Here is a 24878-nt window from a genome sequence, read left to right on the forward strand (position 1 = left end):
TTCTTCTTTCCTGGGGAATTTCATTTTCTGGCTGGGACCAGGCTCTAACCACCAGACTTCCAGCCGGGCCCCGGAACTCGCAACCGGCTTCCAGTCTATCTGGCTCCTTCCCTAGCCCCTCGGCTCGGGCTGCTCTCATCCCAACCCTGCCTCTTCCGTCGGTCACGTTGTTTCCTCCGCTTGGAAGGACCTCTTTCCTCTCCGGGCCCTTCCCAATGCTCGGGGAACTCCTCCACAGCCCGAGCACCTCCGCTTCCAGCCACCCTCGCCTCCCACCACCCTGGCTATGGGACTGAACCGGCCTCGCAGCCTTGCAGCGAGCGTTCGTCCTCCCGGACGCAGCCCCTGCCCCCTCCTCGCTGCCTCCCCACCCGCCACCTGGCTTCGCAGCGGCCGCTCGGGAAGCCCTCGGCACTTCCCAGAATAGAGAGCAGCTGCCAACGTCAGGCTGCAGCCCGCCGCGGGGTTCCGGGCGCACAGGGTGCGGGCGGAGGGGACGTGACTCCGCTCTGGCCTGCCGTCTCCCCTCACGGGCCGGGAAACTGAGGCCCAGGGCCGGGAGCAACTTCCCCGGGGTGCACTGTCCGGGAGGGCCCGGCCAGCCCCGGACCCCAAGCGTCCCGACTCCGGTCCGCGATCCCTCGACCACACGCGCCGCCCGGTCGCCCCGGAGAGCGGGGCGGGGAGCGGGTTTCGGAGCGAGCGCTCCGCCCGGGAACGCGCAGGGCGCCAGACTCGGCCAACTCGCCGCGAAAGTTGTTGTCTCCCAGCCTGCCCTCGCCTCTCACCTCCGAGACACACCTTCCCGCTGGCCCTGGCAGCCGCGCTCGCACATCCGGTCCACCTTGCGCACACCCCTTCCACGCTCTCCCACAGCCCCTCTCCCTCCCACGCCTGCGGCTCCTAACCGCTCCCCCGCGCCCCCTCGCGCACTCCCACCCGCGCCCGGGGCGCGCCTTCTCCTCCCCGCCGCTCGCCCGGCCTCTGCGCCGCGCCCGCCCGGGGTTCTGGCGCCCGGGAGCCCCAGCCCCCGGCCGCGACCCGCTTCCGCCCGCCCGGCGCGGGGCAGAAGCCCGGGTAGCCGCGCGGAGCGCTCGGAGCGCGGGGGGCGCGAGGCGAGGGGCGCAGCGGCGCGGGGCGGGGAGGGGGCGCTCGCTCGCTCACTCTCGGCTGCGCACACGCCCGTACAAACTCTCACACAGACACACGCGGGGTGCGCTGCCGCCGCCCGCCGCTGCTCCTCCTCCCGCCACCGCCTTGAGAGGGAGAGAGAGGGAGGCAGAGAGAGCGCTTTGTCCGCGCGCCGCCGCCCGGCCCGGGACTCTGCCCCGAGGAGGCAGCCGCGCCGAGTCCCCGCCTCCGCCTCTGCCCCCGGGCGGGCCGGGCCGGCCGCGGTGGGGGGAGCCAGGCTGAGGGTGGGGGTGGGTGGCGGGCGGGCGGAGGGCGGGGAGGGGGGGCGGAGGAGGAGGAGGAGAGACGAGGGCAGCGGAGGAGCCGAGGAGCGCCGGGTACCGGGCCGGGGGAGCCGCGGGCTCTCGGGGAAGAGACGGATGATGAACAAGCTTTACATAGGGAACCTGAGCCCCGCCGTCACCGCCGACGACCTCCGGCAGCTCTTCGGGGACAGGAAGCTGCCCCTGGCGGGACAGGTCCTGCTCAAGTCCGGCTACGCCTTCGTGGACTACCCCGACCAGAACTGGGCCATCCGCGCCATCGAGACCCTCTCGGGTGAGCAGTCGGCGCTGTCCCCCTCCCCCCGCCTCGCCCTGCTCAGGCCGGGACGGCGCCCGGAGGGAGGCCGAGCCCTGCGGGCGGCGCCCGGCGGGGGCTCCCGCGCCCGCACGCTCACTTCCACGCACCAGACCCTCAACTCTCCCCGCCGGCCCGCTCCTGGGACGGCCCGCGCCCCTCCCCCCACAGCTCCGGACTCACCTCTTGCCCTCCGAGCCGCGGCCCTAGGGCGACCCCCGTGCCGCTCCAAGGGTCCCCGAGGCTCGCTCGCTCTCTGGGAGCACCCTTCGTTCGCCTGGCTCCCCGAGCTGCTCTGCAGAGTTCCCCCACCCCCATCCTCCGAGAGCCCCCAGCCCCCCTCTTCCCTGACCTTCCGGTCACCCTCTTTGTCAGGGACCCCCCCTCAAATCCTGCATCTCCTTCTCCCTTGACCGGACCTTACCCCTTCCCGTGCCTCGTGCCCAGGACCTCTCGCCCTCTGGCGTCCCCTGAGCCGCACTCTCCTTTCGAGCCCCCTCCCCACCTCGCCCCGCGGACCCCCACTTTCGGCACCCCCTCGGCACCTCCCTGATGATCCCCTCCGAGGTTTCGGGGCTCCCCCCACCCCAGCCCCTGCACGACGGCACATCTCTCTCGGTCCTCTGCCGAACCTCAGTCCCCTTTCGCTCGTCTCTCAAGCGCTCCTATTTTTCTCTGAATTTTTTGTCCGATTTTATTGAGAAGAACTCGGGGCTGGGGGCTTTCCGCCGCCTGTCCCCCCGCCTCCCGCTCGGCCAGAAGCACCTTTTTACGAGGTGCCCTGTCTCAACTCGGTGGGGGCCCGGGCTGAGAACCGGAGAAAAGGCGACCGGGGGGCCCGCGAGAGCGCTGGAGCCCAGACGGGAGACGGAGAGCGACACACACACACTCGCGCGCGCGCGCACTCACCAACTCTCCCTCTCGCACACGCACCGCTCGGAGCCGCGCTCGCCCCCAGGCCAGGAGCCTGCGCCCCCCGAATCCCGGCCGGGCCGGAGCCCCTTCCCCACCGGCGCGCGGGGTGGGGGCGGGGCGGCGGCGAGGCCAGAGTGACACCCAGAAGCCGGCGGCGACTGGGCTCTCGCAGCAGCGGACCCCGGGGGGCTTCGGCGCGTCTTCTCGGGGCCACGGGGAGGAGAGGGCAGGGAGGGCGGCACAGCGGAGCCTTCGGGTCCCGGGGTAGCGGAATGGAGAGGTGGGGGCCGGGAGAGGAGCGGGGCCGAGCCAGCCCTGCAGCTTGAGTTTCAAATGAGCTCATCCTTTCAAATTGGCGCCGCTCTTTATTAAATTTGTTTTTCCGGTAATGCCACCCACAGCTATACCTGGGGTCGGATCCGGGTTCGCACCCTTCCCACCTCATCCCGAGACCCGGGGCGCCCACCCTTCTTCCCACTGGGAACCAAGTTTGCCCAGCTCGAGCCGGGTAGGAGATCCCTTGAGGGCGCCCGAAGGCGGAGCCGGAGCGTGGAGTTCTGTGCGTGCCCCTCCTAGACCCCCGCGGGTTTCATCTCAGGAAGGTTCTGAGTGCTTTAATTTCTGTTTTAAAGGTAAAGTGGAATTGCATGGGAAAATCATGGAAGTTGATTACTCAGTCTCTAAAAAGCTCAGGTAAATATATTTTGCTTAGTTATTTTGTGATTGGGCTTACGTATAAGTAAAAAAACACACTCAAATTTTAAAAATGTGCTTTTATAGTTTTTAAAAAGGCTTTTGTTTGTTTTGTTAGGGGAGATAACATAGTTTAGAAAGTTGCATTTTTTACTTTCATTATATAAGGTGTTTACTGTACTTGGAAAATATCTGGTGCCTTATTGGGGGTGGGGGGTGGCAAACACTAGCTACGTTAAATTCGCTGGGATCGTTTAACTTGTTTATCAAAACTCGCCTCCCACCCCCCTACTCCCACCGCTGCCCCCAACACAATGGCTACAAATGCTTGTGAAGACTTCCTGTGAGATGTTAAGAGTAAATATTTACTGTGTCAGCTAAATTGCTTAACTAAACTTCGCGATTAATTAGTTTTCTTTTTTAGATAGCTTAATGTTGAATAATAAAATAATTCAGTAAGGGGTCAATATTTTGCATAGTACTCTAAAGAAGTAGGTTGTTTGGATTGGATGGCAGTTAAAAGCCAGACTTTTGTAGTCACTGAGCCTACTGAATATTGCTTCTAAGCGTTTTCTTGTTGTTGTTGTTGCTTTTAAGATATATTTGAGGCTAAACAAATATCACTGTGAAATCCATAGTTATATTAAAGTGCACTGTTGTTAATGAAGGAGTGAAAAGTTTTGTGGAGGTTGGGTTTCTCCACAGTGATTTGCTTTCATGAGAATATCTGTCTATGAGGAGAGAATGAGGGAGAACATCTTTGTTTAAAGTTTATTGTGGACTTTAAATTTGGGCCCTTTATTACTCATTCTTAGATTTTTTTTCTCCTATGTGTCCTAACTTAGTTTGTATCCCATTCACATACATTTCTTCACCATTAGTCATTAAGCAGCTGAACTGGAGACTCCAAGTGAAGTCTTTGATTTACCACCTTTACAATTTGTGATACTCAATAGGGTAGCCACTTGATTTTTGCCAGGATTGAATAGATTTTAAAACAATCTTAATTTTATAACTACTTAGATGTTTTGTTAAACAGGTTTTTAAAAAATTGTGTGCACGTTTCCAGAAATGTTTTATTTTAACTAGGCAACAGAATATCTTTTGTTTGCAAATGATTCTGTGGCATATCAGAAAACTACTTAATACCTTTAAAAAAAGAGGTAAAAGTTATGATTTGCAGTTTCGTGTGTACTGTTAAGCTAGTTCTTCTTATCTCTAGGAAAAGAGGTAATGTGTAACTGATTGACTTTTCAATTAAGTATTCTAAATTTGTATACTTTTCTTTAAAAAAATTTTTTTTTGCTTGAGAAATCCAAATTGAAGCTTTCTGATATATTAAGTATTTATTGGAAGTTTAAATTACTCATCTTACAACACTTGAAAATTTGAATATATTGAACAAGGTTTGAAAGAACCAACTAAAATATTTGATGGGTTATGTTTCTATAAATGCCTAATTCTATTGGCTATAGAGCTGTTTTGACCCTTTTTTGGGGTTATAATTAGTAAAAATCACTAGAATTTTAACTTTGGTTAGTTGGGATCTCATTTCACGTTGCAAAGTACGTTATTTAATGTTGCAATATAAGTGAAATGCTAGTTTATCTAAAGTCATTAACATCTCCTAAAACTTCTCACAAATATGCTACTTTTTAACTTTTTTCTTTCAAAAATGCAGAGGTTATTTGCTGTTAGCTGGAGTATCATTGAAATAATTTTGTTGTGTTTATATAAGAATTCAGAATTGAAAGCATGTCCCAGATTTTTAGTATTACTTAAATAAAGAGCAGTCTAGGAGGTATACAGTCCTATTAGTACATGATTTCTTTGAACACGTGGGCGATATGAAATACCTAGGAGGTAGATTAAAATGCGCTGTGTATGATTCACTGCACTGAAGACGTCTGACATACCAAATGTATGCATAAGCTGCTGCTGTAGAGGGTTGCATCATTTCTGATTGGATGGTTTTAATCTTTTTTTTCCTTTCCTTTATTAGTTTAAAAGGCAGAAATTAGTTACTTGTATTGCAGGCTAAGGGAGAGATGGCTAATGACTGGTGTTGTGCACTGAGCTCAGACTCCTGGGATGAGGCAGCTGTACTCATGGACAGGGCACAACCACGGTGGTGGCTTTCAAAAAGCAGGGTACTGTGACATTTGAAACTAAAGCTTTTATGTTATATGGTGACTATTTTGGTGTTCTTTTGTTGCATTTCCATGAAAATTAACAAGTTAGAAGTAAATTTGTCCGCATCAAGTCAGTTCCATATGTGGTTTTTGTGTTAGTTGAAGTGAAAATGTGAAGAAAACAATTCATCCTCATTGCTTGCTTACTTAAAAAATCATTCCGCAGTTGAGTGCTCATTTTCTTTATATTTTTCAGACTTCTTTCTGTTCCCAAGAATCAGTTTTAATATCTACATTCCAAATAGATTTTTTTAAGCTAATGATACTTTGGAAAGAGATGTTTTTATCTTAAGTTATGAAATTATTGGCATGCCATTTGCTTACCAATTGGGTCTTTTGTTAAATATCATTCTAGCATCACTTTATATGTGCTATTATAGTAGACAGACTAGACACCATTATTTTCTCAAGGTCACTCAGAAGTAGAAAGTTCTTTTTTCTTTTTGCCACATGTGTTTCATTCTTATTAAATGCAAATTATTGTAATGTAAACCATGTACAAACCATCTATTTCTAGTCCTTTCTAAAGTTGGTTTCAGGCTCTGTTGAATAAAAATCTTTGGATCTTTTTTCTCTATTCATATTTTTTGGTAGTATATATGAGTCAAAGATTTCTGAAAGAGGAAAAACTGGTAAGAGATTTAAAATTCTGTTAAAAGTTGTGGAAACTTCCTTGATAGAAATTTTACTTTGATGTTGATGAGAGTTTAGTTTTAAAAAATATGTATATCTGTATATGTATCTACACGCATGCACACATGTTACATAAATTGTTTTGAGCTAAGACATCCACTAACCTGAATGTGCTTTGTAACTAAAGTTGAATGATTCTGTGAGAAACAAAACTTTAAAAAATGCCATTTCTGCCCACTTCTAGGAAGTAACTAAGTGGTGCTAGACATGCTTTCCCTGAGATGGTGTGAATACTATGAGGTAGTGTAGGAAAAAGCTATGAATTTGTCTTTCATGAGTTAAAAATCAGTAATTGTGTTCTCTCCAATGCAAATGAATTTGGTCTCCTATAGGAATGTTAAAGAAAACAGTATCTCAATTGTATTTTGCTTGTATGTACTACATTGTGTATAGTTGAATTAAATACCAAAAAAAAAAAAAAAAAAAAAAGACCCAACCTCAAGTCCTCCCTGCAACAAAGGCTTTTGCTGCATCAATTTTTAATTTTGTAGCAACAGAAAAGACTTTATTAGGTTAAAATCATATGGTAGCCTCCTATTTCAAGAATTTGTTGAGTTAGAAATTAATGCCTGGATTTAATTATATAGGTTTCATGTGTGGCTATAACATATATTAATATAAAATATATATCAAACTGTAAGGTTACTTTTGGTTTGGCTTTGAGTTGGACATTTAGTTTCACATTTTAAAAAAGGCTAATTATTTTTTCATATGATTCTAGGTAATGCCATAGAGAATTACCCATTTTTGTGACCTTTAAGAGATAAGCATTAGAATTAAAATAGAAGCAATAAAGAAAAAAATTACTTAATGATTCAGGTGATAATGTAGGTTTAAAATTCTAGTTTACATTTTTAAAAACCTGGTCATTTGATGTTTTTAAATTATTTAGTTAAATATTTAAAACCATTGAAATCTACAAATCAAAATAGATTTTATATCCTGCTTGATTTTCCAATTCTCTAAATTCATATCAATTTTAAATTGTATTGTAGCAATTTATAGTATTAAATAGCTAAACACCTAAACATTAATACTATAAGGTGATTTGGTAATATGTAATCCTTTTGCCAAAGGTGTTTTTTAAAATAATAATGTTTCCTTGTAATTATGGCTGGGTATAAGATGACCAGTAAAGGATGGTCTCAGAGTTTTGTTTTTTATTATGTTAACCTGAGATTATCATTTATATAGAGAAGATGAGAGAAGATTAGTAATATTTGTACAACACTTTTTATACATAATGCTCTCAATTACAATATATTTTCTTTAAGAAGAAAATTTTTAAAGGACATTAGAAGATTTAGAACTAATTGCCTATCAAAATTAACATTTCACTATTATTTTGAGTAAATGTTTTTATTTTATGGAGGTTGCTCCAATTTTTCAACTGGGGGGATATAAATGATGTTGAAATGTGCATAAAAGGTTAGTAACTTGGGCACATTTATTAAAAGTCAAAAAAGCGGTGAAAATCAGATTTCTACAGGAACTATTTATACATATTTGATACTTTTCAACTTTCTAAATATTTTCTGTCTACTGCTAAATCACTCTTCCGAGTCTATTAATGAAATCCTCAAAAGTAGATGAGCAATTGGTCAGAGTTGTTATAGGATATTATTTGAGCTAAGTGTTTCATCTCTGTGATTCAGTGGGGTGTGTGCACATGGGTGTGTGTGTGTGTGTACGTGTGTGTTTTGGGGGACAGTAGTTTCAGACAGATGATATCAAGAGGGAAGAGGAGGAAACCTTTAATTGAGCAATAATTGCTCTGGATCTCAGTCTTGACAAGGGAAATGAAAATCACTAGGTGTTTGAACCTTGTGGCAAAGGGAATCAAGTGCAGTGATATTTGCCTTGAGCCATGCATAACTTCCTGTAGGTGGTTAACCTTGTGGAAGCCAGGGCACAGGCACCTGTAGTGGCTTTTTCTGTGAGCATGCTGCTGGAAGGACCATCTGATGCAAAAGCTCTCCTCCCTTTTTGCTTCAATGTCCCCTCTCACTAATAGAGTTAGCTAAGTGATTCTGTGAAGGCTTTGATGATCTAAAAACCATTTTTTAAGTGTTAGAAAATTCAAGATTTGAATATGCATTTTCATTTAGAGATTCTATACCATGGAAGGCAGTATATTTTGCATAACAGAAGTACTCTGAGAATCAATTTTATTAGAAGAAGCATAGTATTGAACTGGTTTCTTTGAAGGCTGTTAAAAAAGTTGAATTATGAATTTCAAAAATATTTTTCTAAAAATTCTGTTTAAATACCACTAAAATATCTTCAGTGTTCTTTTTGATGTTAAAGAGGAGAGTGGTGGGTCTTAGCTAAACCGATTTTTTACACCAATTTTCTAAAACTTTTAGTCAAAAGCATAATCTCTCAAAAGTTAAGATTAATTTCTTAATTTGAAGGATGGGACAGTTCTGTTTAACAAAACATGCCCAAATAATTTATCAGTCAAGGTTTATTCTTTTTACACTCAAATTCAAGTTCAAATTAGTTTGGGGAGTCGTTCAAAACACTATCATTGAAGAAAACATAATAGCAAATAAACAACAAACACCTACCGGTAAAGATAACAGCCTTTCCTCCCATTTATCACCATTAAAATATTTTAAAAAATCTTTTACTTTATAATTTGACTTCATGCTTACAAACTTGTAATTTTCATTTGGTGGCATGGACTGTATGGGTTCTATTTTGGGCAGCAAAATTGCAGAGTGCTCAGAGCATTATTTTTAAGGTTTTTCTTTTCCTGTTTTGATCATGGACTTTAGTCTGGTCTTTCCATAAAATAGTGAAGAAAAATTATTTTTTTACAGAAAAATTCAGATTCTGTTGTTTTGGCTTCCAAAGAGGAGGGGGAATGTAATAACTGTTTCTTTACAGTTTAGAGTTCTTGGTTTAGAGTTTGATGGCATATTAAGATGTAGACTAAGTAGACCAGAGAAAATGGATGCTTTTGTATTAATAGCAGGCAGTGAAGTCCAAAAGCTAACCCCATGTCCATCATTTAATAGTTATATGTCTCTTCCCAGAGCCTTTGGTTCTCACTTAAATAAGAAGCTTGCATTTTTGGGATACATTTTGTTTGTTTATTCCTGGATTTCCTAGTTATTTATCTGTTCTAGACTTTATTTCTTAAAATGTGAACATTTAGTTAGAATTTTCCCATTCTGTTTACTATCAAGAACGTTTCATAAAATAGGTATCTTAATAAGTCCAATAAATGAAAATTAAGAGTTCTGATGTGTTTTAGACTTTCTAATATTTACCTACATCATATGAAATGTTGTATCTAATGACCAGGAAAATATGTATGGGACCATTCTGATGAAAATGCTATTTTCAGTTTTTCTCATTATCATATAATTAATATGTACCAACGTGTGAGAATTTGCCTTAGGGGGAAGCTTGGATTTTTAATTTTTGTTTTAAATATGGCCAGAAAGGTTGTTTCATAATTCCTTGTGTTGATATGTAAATAATAGTAGTGGTATTATCTTAGGGAGATAGATGTATTTTTATGTGCCCGCCATCTTATATTCGTATAGTACTGATGATGTCCCAGCTTCTTCAACACATTGTTTCATTTATTCCAAATAATAATTATGTGAAGAAGATAGGATAATTAATATTATCCCCTTTTTTCAGATGAGAAAACTCAGTCTCAGAGACATTTAAAAATTTGCCTAAGGCCACATGGCTATTAAGTAGTAAAGCTAGGACTAGATAGAACACAAGTCTTCTGATTCTCACTTCGGTGTACTTCACCTGCATTTACTGTTTTTAATTAAAGTAATCAACTCAAAGTGGTATAAGGTTCAAAGGATGACATTCAAGAGTGGTAGAAATATAGGAAAATAGATTTTTTTGTGAATGACCCGTTCCAAGATCTTATTTTCACATCAGTCTGCATGATCTGTCCTTTGTTATAGTTTTTTAGAAAAAAATAATTAGAAGTAAACAAAGGTAATTTTAAAATTATGAGCAGCATTACCTCCTCCCATCACCATGCTTGCCCACAGACAGAAGTGGCGGGTTTGCCTAACTAAGCAGATTGGATTTTGTTGTTGTTGTTATATTGCTTTTTTCAGTGGTTGCATTCCTTGTGTTATGAAATAGGACATTGCAAGAAAGACGTTTCTTTAAATATCTGAGCCGCACAGATTACACAGGTAGCCTTGGTCAATGATATGCCATATGGTAAATGAATGTCTAGCTCAAGGAACCACTGGGTGGGTTCTTCACAGGCTTTAGCCAACCATTGCTGGAGGTCAGGACTGTGTTTTAGTTTAAGTGTTTTCCTGGTAGCTTCCAGGTCTTTCTCCAAATTTGTTGTTTCTCTCTGCTTCACTTTCTGTACAGAATATGGCCTTTGGCCTCTCCTGTGGGGATGGAATGAGTATTAATAGGATAGCATCCATAAAGTTCTCCGAGTTCTTCATTAATGACATAATCACTCAAAAAGATATACTAAGCATGTGAAGCACAGTCTATTTCCCCTTAATTGTAAACTTTTCCTGCATTTGTCCTCTTGTTTACTTTAATTTTTGTGTCCTATCATATTTATGGTGGTGGTGGGTGGGAGGAAGAAATTATCGAGAAAAAAATAGGTGAAAGAGGATGATTTCCAACTTCGCACACATTTCGTTTCTTTAACTTAGTACCGTCCAGGGTGGAGTATTGCATGTGCCATGGAATTCTGACTCAGAAGATGGGGAAGAGGAAGGAAGATAACTAATGCCGAGTAGCTGATGTGCTAGGCACTGGACTAGGCCTTCTACATATCTTATTTTATCCTTAAAACAGCCAGGAGGGTTCTGTATTTCATCCCTTTCACAGATAAGGCTGTAAAGCTTCAGACTCCAAAGCACCTCTTCCTTCGACCTGAGCAAACCTGCTTCACAGAAGCAGTGGCTGTATTATTACTCTTGCCGTCCATCTAATTTGAATACAGTAACAGCGCCTTAGCAACAAGGAAGCAAGTTGTGATAATGTATACATAGGTTATGGAGTAACTTTGTATATTTTTCCTAACTCAGAATAAGGGATAAAATTTACATGTGTACAACAGATATGCTGAGGAAAATAAGGGACTGAAATTGAGTATATTTTTAGTTTAATGTAATTGAAAAACAGCTAAAAGTGTTAGTCATAACTTGAAGAAACTCTCTTGAAGTAGTCCTATAGTAGAGGCATTTGTAATTATATAAAGATAAAGAGATCTTTTTAAAAATCATTGAGGTTGAAAGTTAAGTGTAAAAAACATATATGATGCAGTGTTGGGGGAGGATCTGTACTCATGCCTTTGGCCCACATATCTTTTTGAATCCTAAAAAAAAAAAACTCAGGCTTTTTTGTTTAGGACCTAAAATGTTGCACAGAGTTTGGCATGCTTTCATTTTTATCTGTATATAAAAAAATGTCTATGGTTTGGAGAAGGAAAATATGGGATTCTTGCAAATTATTTTTTATAAAATGATTCATTTTATTAACATTAGAAAATTTTAAACCTTTTTGACACAGGAAAATGTCAGTGAAAGCACAGGGGGTAGAAAGACTTATATGTTCTTTTCGACATAATACTTAAGCGTATTATGCATTCGTGACTGTTTTTTAAGTAAGTAAGACTTAAGATACAATTATATTAGCAGTGAAATGAGATATACAAGAGTTTAGCTTCTAGATATGGAGGCAATGCTTTTTTGATAAGAACATAATTTTATGAAATTTATTATGAGATAAAAAAAATAATGACTTTACTAAGTCAGGAACCTCTAATAGAGCTTAAAATATTATCAGAGATGGCATTTTTATTACCATGTTATATATTCTCTTTACTCTTTCTCTTTGGAAAAAAAGCGAAAAATAATGTAATTGAATGATGATTCTGTGGACAGGTTACCCTCAAACCAATTCTTGAAATAGAGGGTATTTTGAAAAAGCTCGTGTGAGGACAGGCTATATATATTTTTTGTATTACATGGAGACCTTTTACTTTAGTTGCTCCTAATCTTTGTGATTTTAACAGTGCCTCTTTGGAAAATGGGTATTTTCATCATCATTGTATGGATAAAGTTTTGGAGTAAAATGTTTGTGCATCTTTGAGAGAGTCGGAGACAGTTTTAACACTGAAAAAAATGCAGTTTAGCCTCTTCAATTATTAAGAAAGAAAGAGAAGAGGAAGGGAGGAGGGAAGATGGGAGGGAAGGAAGGAGAGGGGAGAGCATACAGGCAGCCATAGAATCATAGGTGACTGAACTGTGTCATGTAGCATTACATTCTCTGTTTATAATTCCAGAGCACGTGGGAAAGACTGGTACTCACTGATAGTATGTAGAAGACAGTAAGTGACTCCACTGGTGACAGCAGGACTGGGCGTCTCGAACTACTTGTTCTTTTCTTTGACATTTAAAAACTCTAGGAGTATGTGGCTGGCCTGCCCCACAAAAGGTTTTGCATTTCTTTCTATGAGGCCCTGCACTGGCCACTTCCCCTCTCTCTCTTACTTTCCTTCCCCTTTGCATTTCGATGGGGATGGCTGGGCAGGGCTCCCTCCAGCCCGGTGCCCCCTCTTTGGCTGAGTTTGGGAAAGCCAGGGAGACGTGTGTGCGCTTGCTCAATGTGTTGGAATGTATGGGTTCTGTGGCATACACTTACTCGGAATGTGCAGCAGACACACGCTCCTCCATGGTTATGGGGGTCACGCGTCATAGGCTTTTGTGAGTGGTTGAAAATTTGGGAAGGAATTTCCCAGTGCTGAAAGTTTAGGTTACTTTTTTCCCCCTGAAGTGCAATTGTATTTATTCTTTGTAAAAGGAAAAAAATCTATTTTTTTTTAAAACATTTTTAGAAAAAAATTTGTGGATGCATAAATAATCTGGCCTTTCTCCTGGATCCAGCTGTACTCTTTTTCCCTTTCTCTTCAAACTGATATTGATGTCTTCAAATCATGGACACTGAATTTGTAAACTAAGCTTTACAGAAATCCCTGAGTTGTGTCACTGCTGAAGATGATGAAATCAAGGATCTTTAGAAACCAAGTTTTAAGCTCAGATATTTAAAAATGTAAGATTTAGTCTCCCTTTTAAGGAATAAAGGACAAAATACTAGTTAGTTAATATTCTTTAAATTTTTTAGTTGCTTAATATTTTTTAAAGGTTTTATTTTTTTCATTTTTATTTTATTCATTTTTTTCTTCACAAAAGATTTGAGATGACAAAAATACTGGTGGCTCAATTATTTGAAGTAAAGAAAGCAGGGATCTAGGTATATGAAGTAGATAAGTTAAAAGTGTATTTTGTTTTAAGGATTATAAAAGACTGGGAACAGGTGGTTGGTTCTGATATAATTCTTTATACATCTTAAAAGGTTTGCCAGGAGAGAGTTAGTTAGCTCTTAGTTAGTTGGTTCATTGATTTTTGTGTTAATGGTCTGCTGTACGTTTCTATTTCAAGAATGGTTTCAAAACAATAGTTTTGATATTGAAAATGATTTGTGGCTTTAGTTCACGTGTAACGATTATGGTCAAGGTGTTAATACCTGCCTTAAAAATTTCCAGGCTGAAGTCTTATCCTTTATTCCCTATGGCAGTGCTTTTCACAGTGTGTTCCATAGAGCCTCAGAATTCTGAGGAGATGCCAGATTCATGGGAAGGGAGAGTGGACATACGTACATGGGGGACCCTGGGTTCTTACCTATCTCTCCATCAGCTGCTTTCATTGCTATTTTATATATTGGAGTTTGGTCTAGAATATGGTTTAGAAAAGGGGTTTGCTGCTTTGAAAAACAGTTTGAAAGTATCAGTCCTCTAGTATATAATTCTGGGCCTTGAGTCCATTCCTTGATCAGGCATTCTAGCAGATCCAAAGTTCTTTCTTGAGGAAAGTTTAGATCTTGTCTTTGTTACTTCTGAATCTATTTCCTGTGGAATGGCCTTCCATCTCTTGTCACTTTCGCTTTAGTAACAAGTGTTTGCTTTGCCAACTGCATGTCAGACTACTAAATCTATGGATTTTTCTACGATCAACAGCACAGAATGTTTGCCCCTCAGGAACTTTCCAGGGAGCCCCTTGGCCAATGATTGCACTCCAGCTCTTGGCAGAGCCATTAGAGTCAACTGATTTTGAAGAGTGATGGTCTGGTGACACGGAACCCGCTCATTCATTGAGAACAAGTTTTTGCTTCAGGAGGTCCAAGCAGGTTGACCTTCCTACCCCTTCTTCTAGCAGAGCATCCCGACCTTTATCTATTGTGTATGTTGGGGTTCCATGAACACAGGGGTGATCTTCAAAATATTTTCAACTAGTTAGAACCGATGCCCAACAAATCAGAAGGGACAGGAGCTGTTATACTCTAACACACATTTCCTCAGTATCTGTCCTGCATATGTGATTCTTACTCAAAAACAGGATATTACTTCAAAAAATATATATTATTCTCTTCAGTGATTTCTTAACCTATGGCCAAGGACTCTTGGAGGGAGTCCTTAAAGTCCTTGGACTTTGGCTTCTGTGTTGTTTAAAGAGCCTTCTGGGTGGTTCTGATGCCCAAAGAGAGAGGCTCCCCTCTGAGCTCTGCTCCACGCCCCTGTGATGGGTCACTGTAGCTTCCTGCAGATTGGTCTTCAAAGACTGATGTCATGTCATACACCCAAGTTTTTGTAGTAAGACTGTTGTAAGAGACCACCATATATTTGCGAGACTCCACACTCAAATACCTGCAGATGACATAAGTGGTGGGAAGGGGGATTCTGTGGAGTACAGGAGGGGTAGCTGTTAGTCAGGTCCAGCCAACTGCTGCCGTGTTTTGGAAAGGTAGAGCCAGTGTTCCCAAATCTGATTTTTCAAGAGAAGCCAGAAGTCAGAGTTCTTATGTTAAATACTATTAACAATTCAGAAAGTTTTAATAGATGCTGTGAGGGTCAAAGAAGATAGCTGTGGGTTGAATCTGGCCCGTGAGTTGCCGGTTTGTAGTCCCTGCTGCATGAAAATATGCATCTTCTACAAAATATTGTTGAAGACACTCCATTATGTTTAATATCTCTTACTCTTTAAGGCTTGTCTATAAGTGAGAGGGAAAAGTCCTTCTTTTGATAAACTGGATAAACTAGTATGTCTCTTATCTAAAGATGATAGCTGTTTGGAAGCTCAAAATTAAAATTAGATCTCAGTTGCAGCAACCATCTTTAGTCCAGTTTTGTGGAATAATTATTTTCCCCATTATAAATACCCTATAGTTTTAATTTTATGTAATGATTTTATTGTGTTTCTATTAAAGCATCTAAAATCCATTAGTAAATATAGAATGTACATATACCGAGTATGTGACAATCTTATAAGTTTGTGTATATAGTATTTCGTAATACATGTTCATGAGAAAAAAATAAGCCTCTATTTTCATATAATTGGAGGAACATGTTTCCACATCAATCTGAATTACACCCTCTCCAATTAAACACTGGGCCAACTGTAGATAATGTTTTAAACCATTTCCTAAGAAAATATGATTCTCATATGTCCAGCAAACATTTTTTTCAGTAAGAACTTGAATTCTGCCTGTAAATCAATGTCTGGTATAAGGCAGGTAGTTATAAAAGCATAGAGTGTACTTGGTAGGAAAATTCAGTGGTGAAAAATTGTGCTTTTAAATATGTTTGAAAAGTGTTTTGGTTACTGTTGCACTTTCTTGTATTTAAGTTGAGGAAATTGAAGGCCATATGGATTCTGATTCTGGGCCCTGGGTGTAGTAAATACTCATTAAGGCAAAACTAAATGAAAACTGCCAGTTGCCTAAGGGACCTTTTTTTTAAAAAAAAAACAAAACAAAAAACAAAACTATTCTGACAGTTGGAATTAGCATTTTAAAAATGTATCTTTTCTTTCTGTAACTTACGTGGGCAATGAAATAGCTCATTAGTAATCACTATAATGGTGAGGTAAAGCACATGTCTTGGAGAACATAAGTTAGCAAGTCATCTATGGTAAGGCATAATAGAGTGGCATGCAGGAATCTGGGAATTCAGGATTTCATTTGGCTTGCCTCATTTGTGATGGATCTGAATGGTCATCAGTTCCACAAAAATAGCCAACTCTATTTTTTGGACTGGTCTTTTGAACTTTAAAAATTTGAAGTTCTGTGAGATCTGGGTCTTGTCTTACTTTTTGTTTCCACTGTTGCATCTTGAATGCCTTGAATAGTGGAAATAGCTGCTCATTAAATATTTTTGAATAAATTAGTTAAATTTAAAATTAAGAAAGCCATAATAAGATGTCATTAATAATTTACTTTTATTTCTTTCCCTCTTTTCTTCCTTCTTTATTTTCAAATGGAGTTGGGGGGGAATAGCAATTCAAAGATTTTGCTCTTTTGTGCATGGGTTTTTCAAACTTTTGACTGAATCTTTGTCCTAAGTGGATTAAAACCTTCACGGGCATTTTAGGAATGAAGGCTCCTTAAAACATTAGGTGAGCTGCAAAGAGCAGTTGCACAGGGCTGCAAAACAAGTGTTGGAAAGCAGAGATTCAGATTTGGTGGAACTAGAGTAGTTTTGCAAATCAATCTTTTTTTAAAAAAATAAAGTAAGGATAGATTAATCTAAGTATTATTAGATTCAGTATGATTACATGAAAATACAATTTTCCCTGTAGATATTTCTCTGTAACCCAAATTGCATTAAGAATCTACTGGGAATCATAGAAGAAAAACCTATTTGAAAAAAACAAGAACAGCTATCCTCTTATTGCAAGAAAGTAGGTGGATACAAGAATCAAACTTAAGGTGTGTTTTTATATAGTAAATCAAATATGATCAATTAAAACAGACAGCATCAAAAGTTATTGTGAAAAAAACAGACAAATGCAAAAATGACAGGAATTATCAGTGGATAAGATAATTCATAACCAAGAAAGTGATCTTAAATTAAATGTTAATTGCAAAGCAAGATGCTGTCAAATGCTCTGTATTAGTAATCCATTGCCGCATACAAATTACCCCCAAATTCAGCAATTTAAAACAACAAACATTTATCATCTCACATGTTTTCTGGGGTCAGGAATATGGCAGCTAAAAGTTGAGCTGGGTTGTTTTGGGTCAGCTTCTTTCACAAGATTGCAGTCGAGTTGCCAGCTGGGGCTGCAGTCATCTGAAGGCTCAGCTGAGGCTAGATGTGCTACCCAGCTCACTGACATGGTTGTTGGAAGGCCTCAATTTCTCTCTGGCTGTTGGCTGAAGGTCTCGGTTCCTTACAACATGGGCTTCTCCATAGGTCTGCTCACAGCATGACAGGCTTCCTCGAGTAAGTAACCCAAGAGTCTGTGACATCACACTGCCTTTTACCAGTTGTGCATGGTCGCTTCTGCCTTATTTTGTTCTTTAGATATGGGATGCTAGTCCAGCCTACACTCAATAGGAAGGGATTACTCAAAAGGTGAATTCCAGGAGGTGGGGATCACTGGGAGCCTTCTAGGGTTTAATTAAGTCAATCCGGAAAAGTCAGCAAGGCAGGGAGAGACTTGTTGATTCAGAGCTTATGCTGAAAAGAATAATTCCCTTATATTAATATTTATAGTCAGCCCCTTTTGGAGTAAAACTGGAATTCCTTATAAAACAACAGTAATAACAATTACAGATTACTGAATCCCTTTATAATCCTTATTTAATTTTCACAACACCTGTAGAGTGAGGAAGGCAGGTAGTACTATCCTCATTTCATAGATTAGGGAACTGAGGCCCAGATTGTTCAGAGTACTTAAACAGGGTCACATATTTAGCATTCAACCTGAGTTTTTTTTTTTCTTTCTTTTTCGCCTCTTTCTGTTCGAAGGATTGGTTTCAATTACTTCTGCTTTTATAAAACACAATTTAAGTGTTCCTTTTCAGCCGTATCTGAAAGAGCTCATTTTTTTTAATCCATAATTGAAGTTTAAAACATTGTTCCTGTTGTATCAATAAAGATGTTTGTCACTTTTCTGCCAGCAGCAAGAGTCCTTTTTGCTATTTTTGTAACTGGGTGAGGTCTGATTTCTCCAGAATTGTGCCATTCTGTGGTTAGCCATGGTCTACAAGAGGAAAATATATTTACTCTTCTTTAAAATCATTGGTTTTCTAAGAAAAATGCTATTTACTATACCAAATCTGAGTAAATCTTTCTCAGGGAAAATGCTGTGGCCACTTTGATATTAGACAAGGCCAATTCTCGCCCCACTAAAAATGCAAAACATCAGGCCCTCAAATCTTTGGTGCCTACCTTTACATTTTTTTCTTGAAGAAATTTGATAGCGTTTTTGTGTTGTTTTTGGTGTCAGACATATCCATGTCAATGTTGAATGATTCATTCTGTATGAGCATTTTGCCAAACTCAGGCAAACCTATCAACTTTGCCTATAGAATGTCCCAAATTACTTTGACTTCAGTCAAATACAGTATTTTAATGGTCATGTCTTTAAATTTTTATTGAATCTCAGTGCTTACTTTACTTGCCTTACATATTTCTGTAACCCATTTAACCTTTTGTCTTAAAGGTCCTGATAACCTGATAATTATGTGAAGTGAAAAGTTATTTTGGTTGTTTCCTTTTGAACATGTATAGACTGAGGCTTATAGAATGTTCGAGTTTGTTGGAAGTGCCTGCCCTTTAGGAAAGAGAGATGCTTTTTGTATTTTTTAGCAAAACACTAGGGCTAAATATAAAATTAAATCTTCTACGTAGTTTATATATTCTAGTCAATCAGAGTATATCCGGAGTTATCCTTCACCTACCTCTCTCCCTTTTTTGTATTCTGAGTGAATTGTTGACCTCTCCGCAGTGTAAACTCTTGACGCAGTTTTTTTCGTAAAACAATCAAATGATTATATTAAAAAAATGTTTTTGTCTTTAGAGTTTAGAGAGAACTTCCCAACTGGCTTCAGTGAACAGACTGAGTTTAAAATTTATTTCAGATTTTTATCTTCAAGAGTTAGGAAGTTAAAGGTGAGCATGAAAAAGGAATTCTGTGAGCTCAGAGGACCCATGTAATATGTATAACTCTACACCTTATTGATTTATTATTTTTTACTTTTTGCTGAGGAAGATTCACCCCGAGCTAACATCTGTTGCTGATCTTCCTCTTTTTTGCTTGAGGAAGATTCGCCCTGAGCTAGTATCTGTGCCAGTCTTCTTCGTTTTGTGTGAGGGTTGCTGCCACAGCATGGCCTCTGACGAGTGGTGTAGGTCTGCACCCAGGAACCGAACCCTGGCCGCTGAAGCAGAGCATGCCGAACTCAACCACTTGGCCACAGGGCTGGGCCCCTACACCTTATTTTTTATTGTTGTTTTTTTTAATATTTTGACTGCCTGTAAATATGCATCCAAAGAAATGCATTTTTTCTCATTCTTCCTCACTGACTTCTTGTTACGATCCCAGCCTGGGGGAAAGGGAGCAGGGAACATCAGAAGTCATCTGGTGGGCTGAACCGCCTCAGGTGACCTGCTTAATCTCAAATAGTCTCGGTTATTCCTCCTCAGTTTGCTCCTCCAGCTGATTTGTTTTTCAGGTCAAGAAATGCAGCATTTGAGGTAGAAGAGAACATTTCCTACTTGGTGACCCGACAGAGTCTGTTTCCCAGGCCTCTTCACAGAGCCACACAAGTAGCTCTGCCCATAAAATGTCTAATTACAGGAACTGTCCACAGAGTTCCAGTTAGGATGCCACTCCTTTAAGTGTCCCTCAGTGTGTGGAGTGGCTCTTGTGTATGGTTGTATAGCCTTTGGAAACATACATGTTTCCTGGAATTTCAAAAGTGCTTCTAGGCTAGTGCCATTGATGTTTGAACCTCAGACGTTCACTGTCGTGTCTGACAGCCTAGGAGCCATATAATGTAGAGTGAATGTGGTTGGGCATTTTTCATCATCAAATGCATCAGATCCTCCTCTCTGAAAACACAAGGAATATCAACTTCCCTGGATTTAGTTGACGCTGTTCAATTCTTGACCTGAGGTTATGATTAGAATTAAATACATTGAGGCCTTATTGATTCAGACTAGTTGGGGTTAGGGAAGATCAGTGGTAATTCGTAGAATGTCTGAGTGGGCAGATTTTTAAAAAATTTAGATTACTTTCAATTAAGTATTGTAACCTGAGTAAACTAACAAAAAGTTGCTAAAGAGCAGTCCTACTAGACCTTCTTATTGAATAGGGAAAATGATTTACATTTATCATATCAGTTATATATAAATACTTCTGAAATGTGTTTAAGTAGCTTATTCTCTTGAGTAGTTTAAATTTCCCTCTTGAGATCTTATTGATATTGATTCTTTTGTTGAATAAGCACCCTTCCCCCTTTTTCAAGGAAAGGTAGAGTAAATTCCAGTTCTGTCCTATTACAGTTAGAATTAATGATATGTCACTATTCAATGAGTTGTAATCTTTATTCTTTTTAGGTTTTCAATGCCCTTGAGCTGCAAATAGTTAATATCCGGGTACCATCCTATTCTGCAAGATTTTAGGACGATGCCTTCATAATTTTCACCTGACAGGAAGTGGTTAAAAATCCATCCATTCGAGAGAGAGAGTTCAATTTAAATCATGGCAATCCAGTATTACTTAACTGACAGAAAATGAAGGCAGTTTTGATCAGAATAATCATAGCTTAATGAAATGGAAATACCTCTTTTTTCAGTACTTTTGTTTGGGAAATATTCACCAAGAAGAATCTAATAACCAAGAGTACTTTAATTTGGGGGCTGTTTTAATGTTTGATTATTTGACATTTGATTCTGTACTATCCTTTAAAGGTAAAATTTAAATGCATTTTAGTTTTAAAGGACATATTTTGGGTAACTTTTAAGACTGAGCCTAACAAACTACATTTGTCAGAAAGAGGATGATAACTTCCAGTATCTAGCTCTTTAGCAGAAGAGGCTGCCTGGGAGCTGTGCTCTAGTGGGGAGTACCCAGCCTGCAGCCTGCGAACCCCTCCCACATTGGCACTCCAAAGGGTCCTTTCAGCATTTAACTTGTACATTTATTTCAGTTCTTCTCACAACAAAAAAGTGTTTGTGGTTGTTCTCATCTTGAGAAAAGCTTTTAGTTCTGAAGATCTTCTCTGTCAGGGGTCTTTAGAGACCTAAGCTTCGTTGGTAGTGCTTCAGTCTGGTTGGTGGGTGTGTAAGAGGGATTCTGTACCTAGTTGGTGATGTTGCATTTGGGTTTTGAAATTAGTGCCTGCCAGCTCTCAATGACCTCGGCTAAATCAGTTGCTGAATGTCAAATAATGTCCGAATAATTTTAAAAAATGTTTTTGAGACTCAGTAAGCAACCCAAGTTACGTAAACTTAGAAGAGCATTACTTGAGTACCTACTATGTGTTTAGCCAGAGTAGGGTACAGAGTGTAGGGCACAGAAGAAGCCAGCCCTCAGTCCCTGCATTAATGAGCTAGGCTCTGAGGAATCTTCTCCTCTGATTCTTTCCAAATCTACACCAGTTTAATGTGTTACCATATTTCTGGTTAGTCAAGAACACTAAATGCCTGTGGTGTGTTAAGCCTGGAATGAGGATGCTACTCAGCAAAAAACTGGTAGTCTGAACATGATCTCCCCTCTCTACCTATGTGCACTCCTAGGGTGCATTAGGTTTATCTTCCAGATTACGCTTTTTCATTACTTACTCCCAGATATTCAGCAGTGCCTATGTGTGAGGCGTTGGGCTAATTGTTGTAAAAAGTACAAAGGTAGATAAACCACGGAGCCTGCATTCAGTCTGGAAGTAAAATTAACCTGTCGTTCCTGATCTTTTCTGAAATGCCTGGGGACAAGGTCCAGATGCACCCTCGTTTGGCAGAGAGAATGCTGTACTGGTGGTGTAAAATTTGTTGTGGACAGTGGAAAAATGGCAGGTGGGTGGTCCCCTTGAAGATCCACCTAAAAGGCCCCCTCCTGTGTAAAGCTCCCCCACATCCTTCTTTTTTTTTTTGGTGAGGAAGATTAGCCCTCAGCTAACACCTGTTGCCAATCCTCCTCTTTTTGCTGAGGAAGATTGGCCGTGGGCTAACATCCGTGCCCATCTTCCTCTACTTTATATGGGATGCCGCCACAACGTGGCTTGACAAGCGATGCATCGGTGCGCGCCCGGGATCCGAACCTGAGAACCCCAGGCTGCCACAGCGGAGCATGCAAACTTAACCGCTATGCCACCGGGCCGGCCCCTCCTCCAAGTCCTTCTGAAACGCTCCCCTCAGGGTCTCAGCTGTCACCATCTGACTGTGTAGTTACTTGTGTGCAGGGCAGTCCTGTCTGATAGCCTGTTCACTGCTCTAGGAAGGAAAGAATGACTTACTCATGTGTGTGCCCAGCCATCACATGGGAGGTGCTTACTGATGGTTGAATTGAATCGTGTCTGATTTTATCCTGGTTTAGTAACTAACATTCTCAGGGAATGGTGCATTCTGATAAACTAAGTTACCTGTTTTAATTGATGGTTAAGCAGGAAATCATTTTCTTTGACCTATTGAAAACCTTTCTAAAATCTTATATATTTATAAAAATATAAATATATTTTATATTTATAAATATATATATAAAAAATATATTTATAGGGGCTGGCCTAGTGGTGTAGTGGTTAAGTTGGCACGCTGTTTCGGCAGCCCGGCGTTCACAGCTTCGGATCCTGGGCATGGACCTATGCACCGCTTATCAGGCCATGCTGTGGCAGGCATCCCACATATAAAATAGAGGAAGATGGGCACAGATGTTAGTTCAGGGCCAATCTTCCTCAGGAAAAAGAGGAGGATTGGCAACAGAGGCTAGCTCAGGGCTAATCTTCCTCACCAAAAAAATATAAATATATATTTTATAAATATATTTATAAAATATATATATATTTTTTGTGAATTGAGTGGTATATATTTATAAAAATATGAAATATTTTTATGCTATTAATTTAGAATAACTATTAATATTGTTCAACTAGAGAAGGTATAGGGCAATGACTCTCACTGTGGCCCTTGGACCAACAGCATCATCTGGCCACTAGTTAGAAATGCGGGTTTTCCATCCCACCCCAGACCCACTGAATCAGAAATTCCCAGGAGGGGTCCAACAATCTGTGCTTTAACAAGGCCTTTAGGTGATTTGGATGCATTCTCAAGTTTAAGAGCCACTGGTGTAGGGCAATTGTTCTGAGCCCTGGATGCACATTATAATTACATGGGGAGCTTTCTTTAAAAAAAAAAAAAATACAGTACCTGAGCCCACCTCTAGAAATTCTGATTCAGTTGGTCTGGATGGGGCCTAGCATCGCTATTTTTTAAGTGCCCCCATGTGATACTGATGTGCTGCCAGAGTTCAGAACTACTGACGTGTGGGGTAGAACAGAAATTTGGGACTTACTCCACGCTATCCTCTGCTTAAAAAATAAATCCAGAATAATACTTCTTTCTCCTAAAAGTTGGATAAAGAAAAACTTACAGTTATATTTTGCTTAGTCAGGGTTTTATTGAGCAGATAATCCCCAATTTTCATGGCATTGCATTAATTAAAACTCGCCTATAAAAGCAGGTGTTTTAGGGGCCGGCCTGGTGGCGCAAGTGGTTAAGTGCGTGCGCTCCACTGCGGTGGCCCGGGGTGTGCCGGTTCGGATCCTGGGCGCGCACCAGCACACTGCTTGTCATGCCATGCTGTGGCGGCGTCCCATATAAAGTGGAGTAAGATGGGCATGGATGTTAGCCCAGGGCCAGTCTTCCTCAACGAAAAAAAAGAAAGAAAAGAGGAGGATTGGCAGATGTTAGCTCAGGGCCGATCTTCCTCAAAAACAAAAAAAAGCAGGTGTTTTAAAGCCAGCGGTATTTTCCCATAGGAACAATGTCATATTTTGGTGTTAACTTCCTGATCAAGGCCTTGGCATTGAATAAATCATAGATGGGACCAATAACATGTCAGAAAATCAACGATACAATAATTATAAACCTCTGTGGTCATTTTAAATAATATAATTATGCTCCAAGTCCAATAAAGTCACCATAAATGTAGTACACAACCTACTATCTCCCCCAGAGGTCTAGGTACTGTAGAAAAATGCATGTGGTCATAGAAAGCACAGTTTTCTGAATCTCTTATGTAATAAATATTAGTTAACACTGTATGCTTAGAATTTGGAAAGGAAAGATTTGGGTAGCCTAACTTTCTAAAAATGTCCAAGGAAGTCTTGACTGGATGCCTTTCCTGGGAATAAGCCTGGAGGTGGATGAAAACACTGGGACCCAGTAGGTTTCTGCTGTTGTTGGAGGTGGTGCTAATGTGGATGTTTCTATCCCTGAAAAGCATTTTTAATGAAAGGACTGGTCCAAGATTTCTTCTCTTGGTCTTAGTTCCTTCAAAGTTCTGCCTATCAGTAGAAATAAAGGTAAGAGAATAAATGATGTGATCAGTCCACTTGACACTTGACTGAAAAACCGTAAGTTAATTGTTAAATCATAAGGGCCTGTTTTTTAAGAGAGGAACTTCAGATGTTCTCTTTAGGGTGGCCAAGTTGGCATAGGCTTGTGATAGTATGGCAAATGGTGTGGTGGCAGAAGCCTGGACTTGGAGCCAGAAGACCCAGCCCAACCTGGCTGTGCTCCTGAACACCCTTGCGGCTCTCGACAGAACATTTCTC

The 24878-nt window shown here is 41.0% G+C and overlaps 1 protein-coding gene across 3 annotated transcripts in view; it reads left to right on the forward strand.

Annotated features, from left to right (window-relative positions):
• The first annotated feature begins 1483 nt into the window (after positions 1–1483).
• IGF2BP2 (insulin like growth factor 2 mRNA binding protein 2) overlaps positions 1484–24878 on the forward strand; it is a 151714-nt gene continuing 128319 nt past the window's right edge. For 2 of the 3 annotated variants that reach the window (XM_004424617.3, XM_004424618.3), the window contains exons 1-2: positions 1485–1728; positions 3297–3357. In XM_004424617.3, coding sequence (XP_004424674.1) covers positions 1551–1728; positions 3297–3357 — 239 coding nt within the window. In that variant the 5' untranslated portion in view covers positions 1485–1550. Of the gene's footprint in view, positions 1729–3296; positions 3358–24878 lie in introns of all 3 variants that reach the window. The other variant, XM_087439896.1, reaches the window with a different exon arrangement.

Source organism: Ceratotherium simum, chromosome 15 (genome assembly GCF_057802395.1).
Source record: "Ceratotherium simum simum isolate JZ-2026a chromosome 15, ASM5780239v1, whole genome shotgun sequence".
Lineage (NCBI taxonomy): Eukaryota > Metazoa > Chordata > Mammalia > Perissodactyla > Rhinocerotidae > Ceratotherium > Ceratotherium simum.